Consider the following 22741-nt stretch of genomic DNA (forward strand, 5'->3'; position numbering starts at 1 on the left):
CCCATGTAGCTGGCATTACAGGCATGTGCCACCATGCCCAGCTAATTTTGCATTTTTAGTAGAGACAGTGTTTTACCATGTTGATCAGGCTAGTCTCGAACTCCTGACCTCAGATGTTCCACCTGCCTCGGCCTCCCAAAGTGGTGGCTCATGCTTGGTCAATTTTTTTTTCTTGTAAATGTATTCTCTTAGGTTATGTAGAAAACAAAAAATGGAATTTACAAACTGCAAGGATTCCTTGAATGTAATAATACTGTTTCTCTCTTGCTGCTTTTAAGATTCTCTCTTTGTCTTTGGCTTTCACAGTTTGATTATAATGGGTCTGGGTCTGGGTCTCTCTGAGTTCATCCTACTTGGAATTCAGCTTGGATGCTTATATTTGTGTCTTTTAGCAAATTTGGGAAGTTTCTGGCAATTATTTATTCAAATATTCTTTCTGTTCCTTTCTCTTTTCTCTTTTTCAGACTCTGTTAATACATATATGTTGGACCACTAATGGTGTCCTTTGGGTCCCTTAGTTTTTGTTTACTTTTCTTCAATCTATTCTTTCTGCTCTTTATACTTGATAATTTTCATTTTTTGTCTTCAAGTTCACGGCTTCTTTTTTCTGTCTGATCAAATCTGACTTTGAATTCCTACAGTGGATTTTTCATTTCAGCTTTTAGACTTTTCAGCACCAGACTTTCTTTTGGATTTTTATGTTTAATCTCTTTATTGATTTTCTATTTTGCTTATGCATTGTTTTCTTGACTTTCTGCTCATCTTCCTATAGATTTTTTAGTATCTTTATGACCGTTCTAAAATCTTTGTAAAGTTGATCTATCGTCAGTTCTTTTTCAGGGGTGGTTTCTATTTTTTTTCCTTTGAATGAAATGGGCCACCCTGTCTTGTTTCTTTGTATGCCTTGTGACTTTTTGTTGCAAACTGGATATTTGAATCTAATAATGTGATAACTGTGGAAATAAAACTCTCCTTTCCTTTGTTGTTGGTGGTGGTGGTGGTTGTTTTTGTAGGCTTTCTCTGTGCCAAAGATTAACCTGAGAGGTAAATTTAAGGTCTTTTCATTTCTTTTCTCAGCTTGTGTTTTTTTCTGGGCATTCACGGTGGCTTTCTAATTTTCCCCATAGGTGCAAATGCTTTTGAATGTCATTGTCTTTATGTCTGGCTCACTAAAGGGGGAAAAGAGAAATAGAGAAGGAAGAGAAGATGCCAGGACTTTGAATCCTGTGGATGTCACTTCAACCGGAGAAGAGGGTTGAAACAGTGGGGGAGGTTCAACAACAATGGCCTCTTGCCTTTTTGTTTTCACTTCTGTGATCAGAAGCAGCAGGCAGTGATAAGAGGATAGATTTGCAATATTTAGAGGAAAGTGTCCTTTTTGCCCACACTGGCTCCTACAAGTTGCTCTTGGAACACATGCAGGGTTGTTTGCCATAGGGCTAGGAGTGGGGGATGGGTAGCTATTACTGAGGTAAGAACTGAAATTGACCAAAATTAACCAGAGTTTACCATCCAAACCTTCCCCTGGAAGTTGCAACCCTTCCGTAGACTCCAGAGTTTCAAAATCGTTAAATCAGGCAGCTTCTGCTACTGTAGTTGTTGTATATGTAAGGAGACAGCTTCCACGTGCTTCTTATTCTGCCGTCTTCCCATAAGCCCATCTAATTTACTTCTCCTTAAAGTAGATTTTAAGTAGAATTTTAAGAGGAAATGAGCAATAGTTCTTCAACTGTGACTTGAGGGAAGGATATAAACATAGAGTAGGTTGAAGGGGAATAAGAATTTGTAGGGGAGCTCATATATGATTGCTTTAATCTTTTCTGTGTAGTGAGAATGTAATTTAATATGAATAAGATGGAGATAAGGAAGAGTTTCTCTTAAGAAGAGAAGAGCTCTGCAAAATCCTTGGGGAATGATCCAGGGGGTAAAGATATTTTAAAAATTCTGAATTCTAATTGTGCAGTTTTCCAGTTGTGTATAGCTCTACATTAAGTTGGAATCTTGGGTTGCGGAATTAAATAGGAATTAGTAATTCAAAAGTTGGACGTTTTTAAAAGTAAAATTTAGGATTTGATTTTTACAAATTACATTTTTTTCTGACCCTGAGTCTACTGTTGTTCATTGGGAAAAAAAATAAAGAGCAAGCACTGGAACTCAGATACAGCCTCCAGTAATGGCTGTGTAGTAGAATGTTGAAGAGTGCTTGTTCATGGGCGCCATAATGCTATGATCAGCATTTGGATGAAGAGGAACTATACAGACATACTAGAGTTAATGTTTGATTGATTTATAATAGATAGGGCACAGTATTTGATCCTTTGACTTTTACCTTGTTCTAAATTATCTACCTGTGGTCATACGACAATCAAATAACTCCCCATCAACTTATCGATATTTGGCTCTGCCCTATGTCTGCAGTTTGGTTCTCTGTCTCTAATGTCAAGTTACCCACCCACTCCCTGATTCAGCAAGCCCTGAAAATTTGTAGAGCTCTGCTTTTTAGCACTTGTGACCATTTCACCTTTACAACTAAAGTGACTGTTCAGCATTACGACTTTTGTTATTTTGACACGTAGCTTGCAAAGGCAATGGATTCCCATCTTGGTTTCTTAAAGTGTAGATGTTCAAAAGTATGTCAAATGCTCTAAATTATTGGCGTCTGTTAAATGGGAACTTTTCAAAGATCAAAGAATTGTTCAGCAAGTGCTGAACTTTGACATACTTCTTTCATTTTCTTTCAGGTTAACAATAAATGCCCTTGCCCAGAAGCTCAATGCTTACTGGAAGGAGAAAACATCTCAAGATAATTTTGAGACCTCACCTGTAGCCAGGCCAATACCGTAAGTAATAGATATAGAATATGAATGTATTAGGGGTAATATCCATAGATCAAATTGAAGTAACAAGGGTAAGATGGTGTTTTTCACATCTGGAAGTTTAATTGACTAAAAATAGGAACTCACAGGTACTAATTGCTTCATTCTCTAAACCTCTTCATTCTGGTTGAACACGTTTACACTCTGGGTCATAAACGTGAAGAGTTTAGTACTATCAATTTGAAACAGGTAGTGTGATATAGTAGAAGAGGATGGCAATTTAAATCAAACATTCCTGGGTTGAAAATCCAGATGTGCTTTTTAATAGTTGGGTGAGCTTGGGTAAGTAAGTTACTTCACCTCTCTGAATATATTAAATTAGATGACATAACATTTTTAGCACAGTGACTGGCATATAGTAGGTGTTCAGACATGTTAGCAAACTTACCTTTTCTTTACTGGTAGTGAATATTGCTGGGACTGTACCAGTACTTCAGAGTAGAAATAGAGAACCCCATAGGTTAAAGAAAAAGTAGAATTTATTGACTCTAAGACAGACAAGTCAGATAAGGAGTGTAATACAGAGGATCGAATGTGTAGCAACACATACACCATCAGTTACACCACCAACAAGACAAACATTAGAGTGGTAGAATGTTTTGGAGTAGGCACCTGTTTTTTTAATGGAAATTATTAGGCAAATGTATGATATAAAATTTTATTTCAAATGCAACCTAATGGCTCTATGTATATCACCCTCTTCTTATTCTGAAGATCTTAGCTCATGGCCATCCTCCATAGTTTTCAACGTACAAACTAAGATGAGATGCCATTTTTTGCCTTTCAAATTAGCAGAGATTAATGCAGTGAAACAGACATTTACATACTGCTAGAGAGTGTATGCGCTGGAAGCAGAATTGTAATAATGGCAATTATTTATTGAATGCTTATATGTCGGGCACTGTTCTAGGTTCTTTCCATCCAGTGATATACTTAATCATCACAACAACCCTATCTGTTAGATATTATTATTATTTCTTTACAGATGTAGAGACTGATACACCAAGAACTTAAGTCCCTTGCCTAAGGTTAGACAAGCAGCAAGTAATAGAGCTTAGGATTGAATATAGGTAATCAGGTTTCCCAAACCTAAGTTATTAACTGCTACTCTCGGAGGGACGCGATGAGGGGAATGTAGTACAGCCTCCTCAACTACCTGTTTACTGAAAGGATGAGCTAAAAGCCTCTTCTATCTGCCTGGATTGAAGGATCTACCATGATCTGCATGGAGCCCAAAACAGAGGGTTGCTTCCTCTAAGCATGCCTATCCCCGAGAGAGTAATACTGGCGTTCTGCCAGAGACTCTCCTGTGCATATGCATGTAGACCCAAAGCTAATATGACCTTTCTTCTCTCCTCCCACTACTGCTGAAGCTGCTTTTTGCTGGCTCTGGCTCTAAAACAGTGGCTGTCTTGAAATATATAGACACCAGAGGTCAGGCCTGAGCTTAGAGCTTAGAGGTTGCAAGGCTAGAACAGCCTGGAGCTAGGAGGTAGGAAGCTGTAGGTCCAAAAATGTGTACAAACTTTCTTTGTTCAAACAGGGTTTTAAAAAAGAAGAGGGCAGGCCATGCACGATGGATTATGCCTGTAATCCCAGCAGTTTGGGAGGCTGAGGCGGGCAAATCACGAGGTCAGGAGATCATGAGCATTCTGGCTAACATGGTGAAACCCGGTCTCTACTAAAGTACAAAAAATTAGCTGGGTGTGGTGGTGTGTGCCTGTAGTCCCAGCTACTCAGGAGGCTGAGGCAGGGGAATTGCTTGAATCCAGGAGGCAGAGGTTGCAACGAGCAGAAATTGGACCACTGCACTCCAGCCTGGCGGCAGAGCAAGACTTTGTCTCAAAAAAATAAAAAATAAAAGAAGAGGGCATTGTATTTCAGTGGTAGACTTATGAGTGCCTTTTATTTTCTTCTGTATATCTTTCTGTATTTTCTAGTTTTTTAGTAATGAGCTTATATTACTTTTATATTTAGAAAAAAGCACAATTGAAAGCCAGGTGCAGTGGCTCACACCTGTAATCCCAGCACTTTGGGAGGCTGAGGCAGGCAGATTGCTTGATCTCAGGAGTTCGAGACCAGCCTGGGCAACATGGTGAAACCCTGTCTCTAAAACCCTATCTCTACCAAAAGTACAAGACTTAGCCAAGTGTGGTGGCTCGTGCCTGTAGTCCCAGCTACCTGGGAGGCTGAGGTGGGAGGATTGCTTGAGCCTAGAAGGAGGAGGTTGCAATGAACCAAAATTGCAACACTGTACTCCAGCCTTGGCAGCAGAGAGAGACCCTGTCTTAAAAAAAAGAAAGAAAGAAAAAAAGAAAAAAGCACAATTTAAGATGATAAGGAAATTATTGAACGAAGACATAAAAGGACCACACCAGTCTATTGAACTATCTAGTATAAGAGCAGTATAAATATAACATACATAAAACTCAGGCTAAATTACATGTTAGTGAAATTGGCTGAGGTGCCCCTCTTCTTGCTTTGTGTGTCTTTTCTCTTGCCTTCTCCATTCTCACTCCAGCCTATCTTTTACATCTTACGTACTGAGTACTTCTGTCATATAAGGGCCACCTTCTTTCTCAGAGAAACACATTCTCTCTAAAGTGTAGGTAACTGAGGGGAATGGGAGTGGATATACATTTTAAGAGTTGATCTCTGGAAGAGTTTTATCTTAATAATTTAATCCCATTGTTGTCTGGAGCCACCATTTCTAGATATGAAGTTTAATCACATTTATATTACTTTTTAAGATTTACTTTAGGAATATTAACCTAGTAAAATTTTGATTGAAGTATTATAAGCAAAGGTTTTTTGAGGGAAATAAAAAGGAATAGGGAGTCTCTGCAGGGAAATTGGGGAGATGTGTTAATGGCAATGCTTCCATGACTCTCATAAATGCATTTTAAGTCTGTTACATGATCGGACAGAGGCAGACAAAATGTTTCTGTGGGTTTTATTTCTTGGTAATATAGTAATAAACAAATTTTCAAGTTAATACATTTTAGAGTTAAAATTACCCTGTTTTTTTGCTTAGAACAAAGATACCAGGATAAATATTATTAATTTTTTTTCCGTAGCTTTTGGGGTACAAGTGGTTTTTGGTTATAGGGTATTATTGACCTCCATAAATAATAATAGTTCACCATGTTAATACTTGTAACTTGCTATAGTTCTATCATTTTATCTGTGAAGTTAAAAATAGATACATTTTGGGCACCGAGATGATAACATTCCTAACACATTTCATATATAATATTAGATTATTTCTGTTTTAGGCTGCACCTTTCTAATGTAAGAGAAAGCACGGAGCTAAGATATACATAGTCACACTTCCATTTTTGTTCATTCAGGAAGGTCCCTGACCAGACATGGGTTCAGTGTGATGAGTGTCTTAAATGGAGGAAGCTTCCTGGCAAGATTGATCCATCCATGTTACCTGCAAGATGGTTTTGTTATTATAATTCTCATCCAAAGTACAGGTAAGGTTCCAGGACTCAATCTTATGCTCAAAATAACTCCTGATCTATCTCTATAGTCTAAACATTTTTCATGTCAGGTTCACACCCTTCAGCCTGGGACTCAAGGCCCTGTGCTACCTGACCCTACCTTACCTATCTAGTCTTACATTTCATTGTATTTTAACACAGACTCTATACTTGAGCCAGGCTTGTGGCTTCACTATTCCCTACACATGAAATGCTTACTCTCACTTCCATGACTTTGATAGTGTCATTCTTCTTGCTTGCAGTGACTGTCTGCATTCCATCTTTCTATCTTAATCACATCCATCTGGAGAGCAAGTCTTTTGTGTGATGCTTTTCCTGTTGACCATAGTTTACAGTGATTTTACTCTGACTTCCTCTGGTATTTGATTGTTGACATTTGTTCACATATGGTTTTGTACTTTTTGGATGTTTTTAATGTATGTATGTTTTGGCTCTTCAAGAGATTGTACACTCCTCGAGAACAAGGGCTTACATTTCAGGTCAAGTCGATGATTTTCTTTATATGCTTCATATTCAGAATCAATGTTATGCAGTAGTACCTGTACCTATTGTATATTCAGCGCTGTTTGTGTGTTTGTCTTCCTAATATACCATATGTTCCTTGCAGCATCCAACATCTAAGTAGTGTCTGGCATATCTGTGAGCATTAACTTTAATTTAAAAGTTTTTAAAAATTTGACTCAGTAGTTACATAGATTCATAATAATAAGTCAGTGTGCTTCAATTCAGCTATGACTTTCTGAAAGTTCATTTTGCAGGATAAATACTGATTACTGATAGAAAGAAAGGTGCTAAAATGGGTAAAAATATCTGAAATTGAAGAAGTGAAATGAACAAAGATTAGGTCTATAAATATAAGCATTTCCTCAGTCTCTAGATATGCCTAAATATCTTTCCATGGAGAGTAAATGAGATTGTGTAATTAGAATATGGAACTGAGTACTTAGAAGTCTCGTATTTGAATACTTTATCTTTTAGTACTGGATACATAATCGTCCAGGCCACTTTACCCCTTTATAAACTGGGTATAATATAGTTGCCAATTACTGTTAAGTTTTGTTTGTTTGTTTCTAGGATTACTTTTGACAACTGAATGCATTTTCTAGTACTTCCTTTCAGTTTTTACTCTTAAAGTTCTCTTTCTCATGCCTTAAGTATAACAAGGTTTTATAATTTGAATGAGGTCTGAACTTTATAATGTTACAGGGTTGTTAACCTGCATAGTTGTAAGGAAAGTAAAAGGTAAAAGTGAAGGGCACATTTTGCTTCCAAAGGATGATTTCTTCTCTATACTGCAGGAGGTGCTCTGTTCCAGAGGAACAAGAACTCAATGATGAAGACCTGTATTTGAGCAAAGCTAAGAAACAGTTGAGTATACATGAGATGGTGTTCTCTGTCATTCTGTCATAGGGTAGAGGAGCCTGACACTTCCTAATAGGACAGGGGAGTTTTGAGAAGAGAGGAATATTTTTGGTTCTTAAAAAATAGTTTCCCCCCTCACCTCACTGCTCTCCCAGTTCTTTATTCCTCCTAACCATCTCTTGAATGTCTCAACTAGTGATTGTCTTTAATCTCTCTCTCTCTCCTCTCTCTCTCTCTCTCTCTCTCTCTCTCTGTCTCTCTGTCTCTCTCTCTTTTTCATGGGGCACTTGAAATCTCACTTCAGTAGTCTAGTTCAGAAAGGCACCCTCAGTTACTCAGTGAGACTCACACTGTTTGTAATTTGGAAGGAACGTTATAACCTAAATCTACAATTAACAGTCCATTTCAAACTGAGAAGTTTCATGAGTGAACTAAATAGCACTTTTGTCTTCTCCTAGAGAGCAAACTGTTGAGGAGAAGAAGAAGATGCCTATGGAAAATGAGAACCACCAGGTGAGAGGCAGTGCACATCCTTATCTTTCTCACATGACATTTTCCCCAGCAGAGGCTATAAGTTAAAGGAAGCAGCAATCTTGAAAGCTGCATAGAAATAAACCATTTCTTCTGGTGGTCTTCTTTTCATTGGATCTTTTGGTTTTGCTTTGCTCTGCTGTCACTGATGTTTAGATCACCAAAAATAGAAGACTCAAATCATTTATTTGCCAAATTTGGATTCAGTACTGACTCTGGACAGTGTGAATGTCACATTCAGTGTCACAGAATATTCAGCGTTGTGTTCCATCCTCATATAGGCTTCTCCTGTTAAATGTCTGGTTTTCCTGTCTCTTTTCTTCCAGGATTCAGGGGTGATTGCTTCCTCCTTCCTCTTGGGAAGAAAGGGTGGTTCTTTGTACTCCTTCCTGATCCCTGCTTTCAGGCTGGCTGGCTTTATAAAGACTCTGCTGTTTTGAATTTTCAGGAGCACTGTCTCTCGGACATGGTTGCCCAGCTCCGGACGCTGAAGGGTGCAATAAGGTTGGCCGTCCTTTCAGGGACACTCCTTTCCTGACAGCCACCATAGCACCCATATATCTTCCCCTCCCAACCTTGCCTTTCTGCATGATTTCCCTCTTGACCCTCTTTCCCAGAGAGATCTGCTAGTCGCATGTTAGATTCACCTTCCAACCACTCAATCAGGGTAGGTCAGACTGGTGAGGATAGAGGCAATTTAATACTAATTCTTCTTCTGATATCCTGCCAAGACCCAGGCATATGAATAATCAGGTTTCATACCCTAATGTCTTGGTTTAATAGTCTGTTGTAGAGATTGGGAGATTTCCTAGGACTGCCCTGTTCTCATTCAGTTTACCTCCCCTATATATTCCCTCACCGTAATCATTCATACTATTTTCATGAGCTGGCTCTCCCACAAGATCCAGATGCATGTCCGTGTGTATGTACTGTGAATATATGTTAGTCTGTCGCATGCATTTCTCCCAAACTGGCATAGACACTTGCCGCAGTGCATTTTCCCACCGTCCCTACCCTCATCACACATCTCAGAGGAGTGAAAACTCAGCCTTAAACTGAGTCACAAAAGAGAATTAGACAATGATTAGGGGGTCTGGGTTTATGTTGGGGGTGGGATAATTCTAGGAGCCAATAAGTAAGTTGGGGGAGGTCTGTTTGGTGTCCAGCTGATAAGGTTGATAACTGAATATGCCTAGTGTACATTATGGCGCACTGTTTGTTTTGTGTAGAAGATGGTTTCTTTTTATTTGGCCAAGCATTCTTTCCTAGCATCAAAAGGATTGACTCATCCTTTGGCATTTGGTTTGAATTTGGGATTTTTACAAATCGTTTCTTTCTTTTCTAGGTATTCAGTAATCCACCAAAGAACCTTACTGTTCAAGAAATGGCTGGATTGAATAACAAGAGCACTGGATATGAGGGAATTCGTAGCCCTAGTGTGCTTCCATCTGGTGGAGAAGAAAGCAGATCACCTTCTCTTCAACTTAAGCCTCTGGATACCAGTGTTTTTCAGTATTCCAGGTAACTAAAAAGCCTGATTTCTTATCAATAATAAACCTTAGGGTCTGTTTTCCTCTAGAGTAAGTTGATATGTGTTACCCTGTTTCTGTTTTTTTCTAAGCCGTAGCATGGAATTCAGAAGTAGAAACACAATTTTAAGTTGATATTATAGTATGTTACATGTATCTTCAGTTTTTCAGTGTTATAACTGCTGTGTCAAGGATATAATTTTGAGGTGATCATTTGCTGATACTCATTTTATGTACCATGTATTCACGTTATATTGGGAATTCTGCAAGTGTAATAATAGACAATATTTAAAAAGTATAAAATACTATACAAATAAGGTAATGTTATATCAATAAGCATTGCTCCTTTTCTTCAGTGTGTGGATATTGAAGTTTTCTGGGGCCTCATAGGCCTAGCATATGTTGGCCACATATAAAAATAACTATTAGGTATTTGTGCCATTAGGTAAGCCTTATCATTTGTTGTTTCCTAGAATAAATTAGTATAAGTTTAGTCTTGGACTTTTCCTTGTTCATCTTCTAGCACCTCATCAGTGTTATTTTGTGTCTTCATAACAAGGAGTATAACTTCTTTTTCTTACATATCAGGAGTATCTGAAACACTGAAGGAATAAGACTGCCCCTATACTGCCATGGGACTGAACTCAGTACTCCTAATTATGAATCCTTGCTTTCTCCTCTTTATTCTGCTTCTCACTTTTGCAGGGCCAAGCCATATAGGGCAGCCACAGAGTTGCTCTCTAATAATAGAAATGTCTGTGTTCATCAGTCATGTGACTATTATATGGTGGGATGTGAACATTTTAGTGACTTTTCAGTTTGGTTATCTTCTTAACATATTGTAGAATAGTCAGTGGAATACATAATAAGATAAAGTGACTTCTGGTTGGTTGGTTTTTCTCAGTGTTTCTGAGTTCGAAACCAGCCTGAACAACATAGCGAAATCTTGTCTCTCAAAACAACAACAACAACAACAACAAAAACAAAAACATAGCAATGCCTTGGAATATAGTAGGTACTCAATAAGTAATGGTTGAATCTGAGTCATACTTAAGAAGCAATTTCTAAGATTGAATTTTGTAGTAGTGGGATAAGAAATAGATTCCAGCCTTAGTCTCAGGAGCTTGAACCTAATTATACTGTTTCCATGTATACTTTTCCTACGCCCATTTTAGGTTGGGAGGAGTGCACTGTAAATGTTAAGTGTTTTTGAAGCACATTATTACCTTTCTACCCTGGTCTTCTGGAGATGATCATATATCACCATTGCTGCTGGAGTGTCAGGTGTCTTTGCTTTTGAAGACTATCCTTTCCCTACGATGACCACTTTTCCTTTTTTTTGACTGTTTCTTTTGTAACTCTGTAGTGTTTTTGGTAACCTCAAGGGGATTACAAACGCTGATTTATATAGTTATTTTATGAATGCAGTACAATAGAACTTCCATTGGGTGGCATACTTCATCAATCTTTATTGGAATTTTTTTATGAGTCTTTATGGATTGCTATATCGAGAGTGAGGTTTTGGTTGTAGAGGACAGATAAAGTGCTTTGACCATTTATGTGTAATTTTAACTTAATGAGAATGAAATTATTTCAAGAGAAAGAGATACATAAGAGGTATGCGATAGTTGCTCTTGCTAATGTCATATGTGTTACATAAGTTCAGGAAATGATGATTGTGCCATTTCAAGCTACACTTTTAGGGAGAATCACATTGATTGATTGGGCTGAGACTACCTTTTTATGGGGGAAAATAGAGGTACTCAAGAGTCTATAAAATATACAGGATTTCTGATAAAACATTAAAGTTTAATCAAGAGTTCCAAAGGTCTTCTGCTATTATCAACATAGGAAGCTGATAAGGGTCCTTGGTTCATGTAGTTCAGCTTACTAACTCTAGATAGACTAAAGCATATGCTATCCAAGAAAACTTTTAAGTTCTAGTGGGGTAGTTTAGCAGGGGCTCCACAAGTGTCTCTGGAAACTGCTTTGTAAGTCCCACAAATCTAGCAAGGGAAGGAGAGGACCTGCAACAAAGGGTAGGTTTCACCAGTATGTAAGCAGGTATACTCTTTTAGGGGAAGACAGCATATTTCTGTTAAAGGGAATAATCCCTTCCTACTTGTTTATTCTACATGTATAGTCGTGTGCCACATAATACCTTGGTCAATAACAGACCACATATACAACAATGGTCCCATTAACTTATAATGCTACATTTTTACTGTCCCTTTTGTATATTTAGATATATTTGATATGCAGATACTTACAAGTTTGTAACCTAGGAGCAATAGGCTATATGCCACATAGCCTAGGTGTATAGTAGGCTATATACCATCTGGGTTTGTTCAAGGACACTCAATGATGTTTGTACAACGAGGAAATCACCTAACAAAGCATTTCTCAGAATGTATGCCCATCATTTAGTAATGCATGATTGTATCTGAGTGTCTACTGTATGACAGGCTCTGTTCTAGGGTACTGATAAGATCAAAGATGGAGGTTTGAGTAGTCAAAGTTTGTTATGTAAGTATCTCCAGTACTTACATATAAAATACATATAAGTTTTCTTATGAGCGATACAAAATAAGATTTAAAGTGGCTGGGCGCGGTGGCTCACACCTCTTATCCCAGCACTTTGGCAGGCCGAGGAGGAGGATTGCTTGAGCCCAGGAGTTCGAGACCAGCCTGGGCAACGTAGTGAGACCTCATCTATACAAATAATAATAATAAAAAAATACCTGGGTGTGATGACATATGCCTGTGGTCCCAGGTACCCAAGAGACTGAGGTGGGGAGGATCACTTGAACCTAGGCTGCAGTGAGCCAGCTGTGATCATGCCACTGTACTCCAGTCTGGGTAACAGAGCAAGACCTTGTCTCAAAGAAAAAGAAAGATCTAAAGTAACCATAAGCATCTGATTGAAGGCAATAATTAGTGGCTGTAATTTATTTAGGTCAGGCATCCCCAAACTTTTTACACAGGGGGCCAGTTCACTGTCCCTCAGACCGTTGGAGGGCCGCCACATACTGTGCTCCTCTCACTGACCACCAATGAAAGAGGTGCCCCTTCCTGAAGTGCGGCGGGGGACCGGATAAATGGCCTCAGGGGGCCGCAGTTTGGGGACGCCTGATTTAGATATTTAGATTTGAGTAAGCTATATGTCAGATGCTAATCAGTTCATATTTTAAAAGGATAACAAATTCTGGATTGCACTGTAATGGTGGAAGGAGAGGAGTAGACAAATTCTAATGTGTCTAAAGGAATACTTGAAATAACAAGCAAGGGGTAGAAATAGAACAATTTTGCAAATGAATGAGATTGATTCAGGGGCTAGTATTAACCTTTAAAAATATTATCTGGGGAAGCAACTTCCAGAATGGAGAAATGAGGAGCACAGTGGACTCTCACCAAGAAATAACTGTTTAACTTGAAAAATGTATTTTAAAAAATCAAAGTTTCTGGATATTTTCCTAGGGGAACACAGCAAAGGGAGAAATATTCAAGAAATCTACTAAATCTTAGGAAGAACAGCAAGAGTCAGTGGCATTTGAACCACAATCTGTCCCACTTCAAGCTCTGTTTTATGAAAACTCAAGGGAATTCTAATCCAGGTGGCTGTGGTCTAGAAGATGGGGGCTCCCTCTTCCCCTGGCTCCTTGTCTAGAGCTATGGTTTTACCTGGGAGGGTTAGGCCTTTGGCTTTTCTCATTTCCTCTCCAGTTCTGTTTTGTAGAAGCTCTGTTCCAGGCAGACCCACGAAGACTGGGTTTCTCTTCTCCCAGCCTTCTCTTATCCCACAACGCTCTCACTTATAGGGTGGAAGCACTCACCAAGGAACAGTAAGTTAATAATACTATGCCCCTGTTGTTCCTACCCGAGCTTGCTCATAGGTCAGAAGTCTATACTGGAAGAAGTAAGCCAAAAATTACCCCAGCACCCATTCATAAAGAAGGGATTTTACTCTGGCAGAAGTTATGTTACTGTCTTTGTCTCTAGTTCTTGCACACTGTTCCAGAGATTCTGTTTAAAGAGAAAGGCAGGCCTTAAGGATGAAGAACTCCACAGCTATACCTAAAGGAACTGACTTTATGTGGAACAAAACACGAAGAATTCTGTGACTAAGGGGCATTGTCAAAAATAATGGAGATCTTGGTGGAGACCAATTATGAGGGCAATTATAACTCCATGACAAGTTTCAGTAGGCAAAATATGCAAGCAGTCATAAGTTTGGTAACAGAGAGAATCAGGAAAATACAGTCAAGAGCTCTCTTGGGATCATAGTCAGTCCTGGGTGTCAGAAAGGCTGTGTATGAGTACTGGGCTACACCCACTCAGAAGCAATCAGAGCAGGACCTAAGGTGAACCTGAAAGCAGTCCTCAAGCCAAACACAGATGAAACAGCAAAGAAGAGGAGCCTTACTTGCACTAGAGGTTTAAACACAACCTCTAACTAACTACTGGCTGAAAAATATTACTCTGACCCAGGGGCATCACTTGGGAACCAGGCCTAAAAATGAAATCACATACATCCCTAGCAATTTGGGAGACTAGGTACATGCTCAAGTCTATGGTGCCTCTGGGATGATTGAAGAGGGAAAATCTAAGCTATTAGTACTTGGCTGAATGTGGGGCAGAAGCATATACTTCTTGAACTTTGGTAGTAACCTCTAAGTCTCACACAGGTCCAGTGGAAGAGAGTAAAAGTCTAACTGGCTGAAGGGACATAAGCATAACCTTTATCTAATAAGTGACCTGTGCCAAACCAGGTATGAACCCTAGGTTGCAGGTAAAAGATTAAAATCAAGAAAAAAAATCTGAACAACTACATCAGAGGCTGCATGCTACAGGGGAAATGGACTGCATGGAGTCGGTTCAGCCAAGTCATTAAATAAATAACCAAGCAAACAGCAATACCAGTGTCACAGGGAAGGGGAGCTCAGTGTCCAGAATTGCTATACTATATTATTTAAAATGTCCGGTTGTCAACAAAAATTGTGAAACATGCGGAGAAACAGGCAAGTGTAACCTCTACAGGGAGCAGGGGGTTGAGAGGAACAGCAATAGAAACTACTCTTGAAGAGATTCAGATGTTGGATTTATCGGACAAATACATCAATGCAGTTGTTATAAATATGTTCAAAGAATTAAAGGAGACCATGTCTAAAGAATTAAAGAAAGTAGAGAATATCAATAAAGGGACAGAACTTATAAAACTAATCAAATGGAAATTCTGAAGGTGAAAAGTATAATAACTGATATGAAAAAATTTTTTAAAGGGACTCAACAGCACATTAGAGTTTGAAGAAGAAAGAATTAAAAAACTTGAAGATAGATCAGTTATAGATTATGCAATCTGAAGAAAAGTGGAAAAGAAAAATGAACAGAGCAGAGAAATGTAGGATGCCATTAAATGCACCAACATACGCATCATAGGGGTGCAAGAAGAATAGAGAGAAAATGAAGTAGAAAAAATATTCCAAGAAATCATGGCTAAAAACTTCCCAAAGTTTATGAAAAACATTAATCTATACATCTAAGAAGCTCAGCAAACTCAAAATAGGATAAACATAGAGATTCATAGCCAGACACATCATAGTGAAAATATTGAAAGCCAAAGGCAAAGAGAAAATGATTCATCATGTACAAGAGAACCCCAAGAAGATTAAAGTTGATGACTTCTCTTGAAAAAAAAAAAAGGGAACAAGAAGGCTACGTGATGACATATTCAAAATACGGAATGAAAGACTGTCAGTCAGGTATCTTAAATACAATAAAATTATCTTTAGGAAATGAAGGTGAACTGAATACACTGCCAGATAAACAAAAGCTAAAGGAATTTGTTGCCAGCAGATCTGCCTAACAAGAAATATTAAAGAGAGTTCTTTAGGATGAAAGCAAGTGATACCAGGCAGTAATCTGAATTCACATGAAAAACCAAAGAGTGCTTGTAAAAGTAACTGTGTAGTTAATTATAAAGCATAATACAATAGCATATTTCTTCCTCTTTCTATTAACTTATTTAAATGATAACATAAAGCAATACTTATTTGTATATAATTGCATATATATTGATTTAATATTGTGCTTATATACAAATGTAAAATATTTTACAAGAACAGCACAAAGGAGGTGGGTGGGTACAAAGTTATATTGGAGTAATGAAATGATGCCAGATAGTAACTCAGATCTACAGTCTGAAATGACAATTAAAAAATGGAAAATAAAAAGGTTAATGAAACAAACTCTGTAAGTATGTACTTGCTCTGCTTTCTTCTCTTGCCATCCTTAGAAGATGTAACATTGCATAAAGTAATAATTATAACAATGTATTATTAGATTTGTGAACGTTATACTTGAAAATGCATGATATAAAAAGAGGAACAGGAAAGGTTGGACAAAGGAACAAAGAAGGCATGATACGTATAGAAAATTTAAAAAACCAAATAGCATATATATAAATTCTACCTTATCAGTAACATCAAATGTGACTGCATTAAACAATCCAATCAAAAGACAGATAGCAGATTGTACTTTTAAAAAGTATGTAGGAAACACACTTAGATACAAAGATACAGATAGGTTGAAAGTAAAAGGATAGAAAAAGATTTACCATGCAAACATGGTTATACTAGTATCAGACAAAATAGACTTTTAAATACAAAATGCTACTAGATATAGCGAGGGACATTTCATAATGATAAAGTCCATCAGGAAGATGTAATAACTATACTCACATGTGGACCTAACTACAGAGCTCCAGAAATGCGCAAAGCAAAACCAGACAGAATCGTAGAGACAAATAGACAATTCAACAATAATAGTTCAAGACTTCAATACCCTGCTTTCAGTAATGGACACAACAACTAGGAATAAGATCATCAAGGAAATAGAAGACTTCAAGAACATTCTGAACTGACTAGACCTGACATACATAGAGAAAACTTCACTCAACAACAACACAGTATATATTTTTCTCAAATGCACGTGAAATATTCTCCAGGATAGATAGACCGTATGTTAGGCCGTAAAATATACCTCAGTGAATTTAAAAAGAATACAAAGGATGTTCTTCAATCACAATATAATTAAATTAGAAATTACATTAGAAATCAACAATCTAAGGAAATTTGGAAAATACACAAATATATGGAAATTAAATGACACATCTTAATTTCGAAAACAAATGGAAAAAATCACAATGGAAATTAAAAAATATATCGAAAAGATGAAAATTAAAATATATGAAAACTGTGGGGTGAAGCTAAAGAAGTACTGAGAAAGAAAATTATATTTTTAGATGCTTATATTACAATTGAAGAAAGAAGCTCAGCATGGTGGCTCATGCCTGTAATTCCAGCACTTTGGGAGGCTGAGGCTGGAGGATCATTTGAGCCCAGCAGTTCAAGACCAGCCTGGGTAACATAGGAAGACCCTGTCTCTACAGAAAATACAAAAATTAGCTGAGCTTGGTGGTGTATGCCTGTAGTTTCGGCGACTTGGAAGGCCGAGATGAGAGGATCGCTTGCTGGTATACATGCAAAATGTTGCAGCTGCTGTGGAAAACATTTCAGTAGTTTCACAAAATGTTAAACAGAAAGCTGTATGACTCAGTAATGCCACCCCTACGTTTATACCCAAGAAAACTAAAAACATATATCTATACAAAAACTTGTATACTAATGTTCACAGCAGTGTCATTCGTGGTAGGTAAAAAAGTGGACGCAATTTAAATAAACATCAGCTGATGAATGGATATAAAATGTGGCCTGTTCATACAATGGACTATTATGTAGGTATAAAAAGGAATGAAATACTGATTATGTGCTACAACATGGACGAACCTTGAAAACATGTTAAGTGAAAGAAGCAAGTTAAAAAAGACCATATGTTTTATCATTCCATTTAAGTGAAAGAAGCAAGTTTAAAAAGACCATATGTTTTATTATTCCATTTATATTAAATGCTTAGAATAGGCAAATCTATAGAGACAGAAAGTAGATTAGCGGCCTAGTGGGGGTATGGGGAGTGTCTGCTGATGTGTAGGAGGTTTCTTGTGGGATGGTGTATATTTTCGCAACTTAGATTGTGGTGATGGTTACACAATTCTGAGAATACTAAAATTGTGGAATTGTACACCTTAAATAAGTGGATTTATAGATTTTTGTCTCAGTAAATATGTTGAAAAATACATCATCTGGAAGGAGTACATACACACTCTTACAGGGCTGTGATTTTTGGTCCTTATTCTTGCCTATAGCAGTTCCTTAAACATAGTAGGAAACATTTATGAAATGAGTGAGTAAAAAATGAAATATATTAATTTGAATGTATAATTCTCTGTCTTGGTTAGTGAAACAGTACAAAACTGATAGTGGTTAATTACAGAAGCCTCTCAGAAGGCATTTTGAAGGAGCAGAAACATGGTGTATGTCAGAAAATGTAAAACACTTAAAGGAGAAAACCCAAAATGCACCATAAATTGCATAAATGCACATAATGAGGAATATGACAAAAAGCAGAAACAAAATAAGAGGGAACTGTGTAGTTGAAGAATTTCTGGTATGTAAAACCCCTAATTAATCTCTACTCAATGAGTGAATACAAGTCTGGCATGAGAATTGATTCCTAGAAGGACTTGCCAGACTTTCTGGAGAAGTATAGAACCAATAAGTAAAATCTGGTTATTTTCCCTCATTCACATAATAGTTCCTTTTTTGATTGCCTCTTATGTGAAAGTTTTGTTCCCTCATTTCCATCTGGCATGGTTAATTAAACTCCCTTCTGTGTAGGAACTTATACTTTTGTACTTCCGTAAGGTACCTAGGAGAGACATAAACACACACGCACACACTCCCACTCCCTTTCACACGGTAGGAAGTGATGCATTTTTATAAGAGAATGCTTCAAGTGCTATAGGAATTCAGAAGTAGCGTTTGAGCCAGATTTACACATGCACTGTTGGGGAGAAGAAGGACACTCGTCAGAAGGAGCAGCATGAGGAATCACAGGGCATCCAGTTTGACTGATGTTAGTGAAGGGAGTAATGAGAGAGAAAGCTAGGGCCCAGTTATGTCCCAGCTCTGGTATTTACTAGGCACCTTGAGAAAGTTACTTTACTTCTTCCTGATCATCCCCTTAAAACAATGGAGAAAATAATCCCACCTGCTTCATGTTTATGGGGAGAATTAGATGAGACAATACACATTAAGCACTTCTTACATGGTCTGGTACAGAGTAAGTGCTCAGTAAATGTTTCCTACGTTTTGGTATGGAAAAGCTTTGATACTGAGCTAAGACATATAAGCTTTTATGTCGTGGGGAGCAATAGATAAAGATTTTGAATAGAGGAGTAGCATAATCAGAGCAGTGCTTTAGGAAGATTAGCTTGGTACAGTGATCTGGAGGTAAGAGAAGGGAGACTGGAGACAGGAGGAAGCCATTGCAGTCCAGGAAAGGTAGCGAGAGCTTGAACTTGAAGATTGATAATGTCTAAAACTACTATATAAATATTACTGAAGTTTGGTGCTGTTATAACACAAATAGGAAACATAGGGAAAAGGAGCAGGTTTGAAGGTGAAAGTAAAAGGTTGGTTTTATGCATACTGAATTTGAGATACCAGTGGGACCTCCAGGAAGACATGTGTGACAGGGAATTGGAAATTCAGTCCTTGGTCAGGGTTTGGCAGAATATGGGAATTGTTGCCCAGAGGTTGTAGCCAAGAGGTTGTATAAGACTGCAAAAGAGAAGAAACACAGGGTTAGAAGAGAAGACAGTTAAAGACAGAACCCTTAGAGGTGGGAAAATGAAGAGAAGGCAAATAATCTGACTATAATAGCTTTGTACAAGGTTGGTTGTTGCTATATAGTATTATACACCTTTCCTTTGTACCTGCCAGCTGATTGTTTTACTGTCTTCTTCAGTACCACAGCTGAATGGACCATCATAGTAGTCCTTATACATGTTCAAAGATGGATATATTTGTCCTTACATAGGTCCTAAGTCTTTTTTTGCTTTTACCTAAGGCTAACATGACAAGATCTATTAAGATGGCACATCGGCCGGGCGCGGTGGCTCAAGCTTGTAATCCCAGCACTTTGGGAGGCCGAGGCGGGTGGATCACGAGGTCGAGAGATCGAGACCATCCTGGTCAACATGGTGAAACCCCGTCTCTACTAAAAATACAAAAAAAAATTAGCTGGGCATGGTGGCACGTGCCTGTAATCCCAGCTACTCAGGAGGCTGAGGCAGGAGAATTGCCTGAACCCAGGAGGCGGAGGTTGCGGTGAGCCGAGATCGCGCCATTGCACTCCAGCCTGGGTAACAAGAGCGAAAACTCCGTCTCAAAAAAAAAAAAAAAAAAAAAAGATGGCACATCAGTTGTATTTCTGAAGAACATACGGGCATTATAAGAAGGCACAGTTTGGTTTATCTTACAGATATTCTCAGAAAGTACAGAAAAATATGGCCAGCCTTGAGGTACTATGAGGTGGCAGATCATATGCCTGATGCTTTCTCATTAAATATTTGAAAGTTGATTTGATCTTGAAATGTCTTGGTTATCCAGAGAGAGGGCTGAATAGTTTTAAGGATAAAAATGGGGTTCCCATGTGATTAAAAATTGCCTATGCATTTCTCTAGTGCCAGTCGTTTTGTTAGTTCTTTTAACCCCTAGGGCATACAGCAGCCAGAAGTGGAAGATGATTTGAGGCCATCATCATGAGCTTTCCTGCAGAACTCAGGGAGTGTCTGCTTGTGCTTGAGTATGGGAGTTCTTTGTCACAAGGGGGAAATGACTTGAATTGGCTGATTCACTTTCTTTGTTTCAGAAAGTCCCCTGCGATTCAATTAACTTTTACAAGTGAATAATGGGCAATAGCCACAATCCAGTGGGCTGTGTAAAGAATTGTGTGGTTCTGCTGCAATATAAAAATGTGCATAAGTCTTTGATACTAGAAGGCTTTTGCGTCACTGTAAAATTAATCAGTTGGCACTATTCTCTGCATACTCTGCTAAGCTTTTTATGGCCTTTGCATTCCATTCTTGTATTAGGAGATTTGGGGTATATGTTTTTTCTTTGTCTTCCTTCTTGACTTGCATATTCAGGACACTTCTAAGTCAGACCGGTCGCAATCTTATTTTTAGAATTCTTAACCAAGGTCAACCTAATCCTGTTATATCCAGATGCTGCCTATTCACATCTTCAACTTCACCTCTTCCTTAATACCAATTGCACTAGTGAAGGGTTGAGGATTGCAGGTAAAGTATCCCTGACCTGAAGGTGTCTGTGAGTAATGTTTAGAGCCCGTTTGAATATGGCAAGTTTGAGTTGGGGCTCCATAGGATCAGAACATACTTAACCTGTACTGCGACAGCTTACAATTTAATTTCCTCTTCTTGCAGTAAGCACAAATGGATCGTAGGTGAGGAACCAGTGGAGAAACGAAGAAGGCTCCAGAATGAGATGACAACACCTGTTCTAGATTATTCCATGCCTGCTCCTTACAGGAGGGTAGAGGCAGCTGTTGCCTACCCAGAAGGAGAGAACAATGACAAATCGAGTTCTGAGAGAAGTACACCACCATACCTTTTCCCAGAATACCCAGAAGCAAGCAAGAATACAGGTCAAAACAGAGATATTTCAATTCTGTATCCAGGGGCCCAAGACCAACGTCAGGGGTCCCTGCTTCCTGAAGAATTAGAAGATCAGATGCCAAGATTGGTGGCAGAAGAATCTAACAGAGGTAGCACGAGCATAAACAAAGAAGAAGTGAACAAAGGACCTTTTGTAGCTGTTGTTGGTGTTGCCAAAGGTGTTAGAGATTCAGGAGCTCCCATTCAGCTGATCCCTTTTAACAGAGAGGAGCTTGCCGAGAGACGAAAAGCAACTGAATCCTGGAACCCAGGGCCTTATTCTGTGGCCTCTGCTGCAATCCCGGCTGCAGCCACTGGGGAGAAAGGAAGAGGCTATGAGGAGAGTGAAGGTTGTAATACACCAAAGATAAAGAACCAGAGAGAGCTGGAAGAATTGAAGAGAACCACAGAAAAATTGGAACGTGTTTTGGCTGAAAGGAATTTGTTCCAGCAAAAGGTTAGGGTAATACCTTACCACTAGGAATAACAGATCATTGTAACCAAGGGACCAGGACGTTGGTGCCCTGATGATTTCATGTTCTGAGGCCTTTAAACAAAATATACCCTTGAACTGTTCTGTGATGTGTTTAAGATAGAGTAACTGTAGTAGGCTTCCTGCCCATTTCATGGTATTGAAGAGGTCCATAAGTAGAAGAATATGTATAGTGGAATCACAGGGTGATCATATGAGTAAGTTTTTGGCACATTCTTTTGTGGGGTCATTGAATTTCTGTTTCTTGGACTGCAGGTGGAGGAGCTGGAACAGGAGAGGAATCACTGGCAGTCTGAATTCAAGAAAGTCCAACATGAATTGGTGATCTACAGTACCCAGGATGCGGAAGGCTTGTACTGGAGCAAGAAACACATGGGTTATCGCCAAGCTGAATTCCAGATTCTGAAAGCTGAGCTGGAAAGAACCAAAGAGGAAAAGCAAGAGTTGAAAGATAAACTGAGGGAGACAGAGACACACCTGGAAATGCTGCAGAAGGCTCAGGTCTCCTACCGGACCCCAGAGGGAGATGACCTAGAAAGGTTAATTACTAGGGTTTAGTTATCAGTTTGTGAGTGCTAATGGGAAGCATCCCTTAGGACCCCCAGTTACTGGCCATAGACAAGGCAAGAAGCCTTAATTCACAGGCCACCAAGAATTGGGTAATTACTTCTTAGAAAGCTGCAGCCAGTCTCCCTGTGCTTGGTGGCATTGTGCTTTCTTCTTTCTAGCTAATGAAAATGTAACTGTTGAGAAATGTGGCTCCATTTGGAAGGGGGCTTCATTTTATTCTGTTGGTTAATGACTTCATG

The 22741-nt window shown here is 38.6% G+C and overlaps 1 protein-coding gene across 2 annotated transcripts in view; it reads left to right on the forward strand.

Annotated features, from left to right (window-relative positions):
- MORC4 (MORC family CW-type zinc finger 4) overlaps positions 1 to 22741 on the forward strand; it is a 64069-nt gene that overhangs the window by 29299 nt on the left and 12029 nt on the right. Inside the window, exons 10-16 of one of the 2 annotated variants that reach the window (XM_039464143.2) lie at positions 2742 to 2840; positions 6227 to 6355; positions 7681 to 7749; positions 8203 to 8257; positions 9621 to 9796; positions 21209 to 21896; positions 22188 to 22471. In XM_039464143.2, the coding sequence (XP_039320077.1) occupies positions 2742 to 2840; positions 6227 to 6355; positions 7681 to 7749; positions 8203 to 8257; positions 9621 to 9796; positions 21209 to 21896; positions 22188 to 22471 (1500 nt within the window). The remainder of the gene's footprint in view (positions 1 to 2741; positions 2841 to 6226; positions 6356 to 7680; positions 7750 to 8202; positions 8258 to 9620; positions 9797 to 21208; positions 21897 to 22187; positions 22472 to 22741) is intronic. The other variant, XM_039464144.2, reaches the window with a different exon arrangement.

Source organism: Saimiri boliviensis, chromosome X, assembly GCF_048565385.1.
Source record: "Saimiri boliviensis isolate mSaiBol1 chromosome X, mSaiBol1.pri, whole genome shotgun sequence".
Taxonomy (NCBI): domain Eukaryota; kingdom Metazoa; phylum Chordata; class Mammalia; order Primates; family Cebidae; genus Saimiri; species Saimiri boliviensis.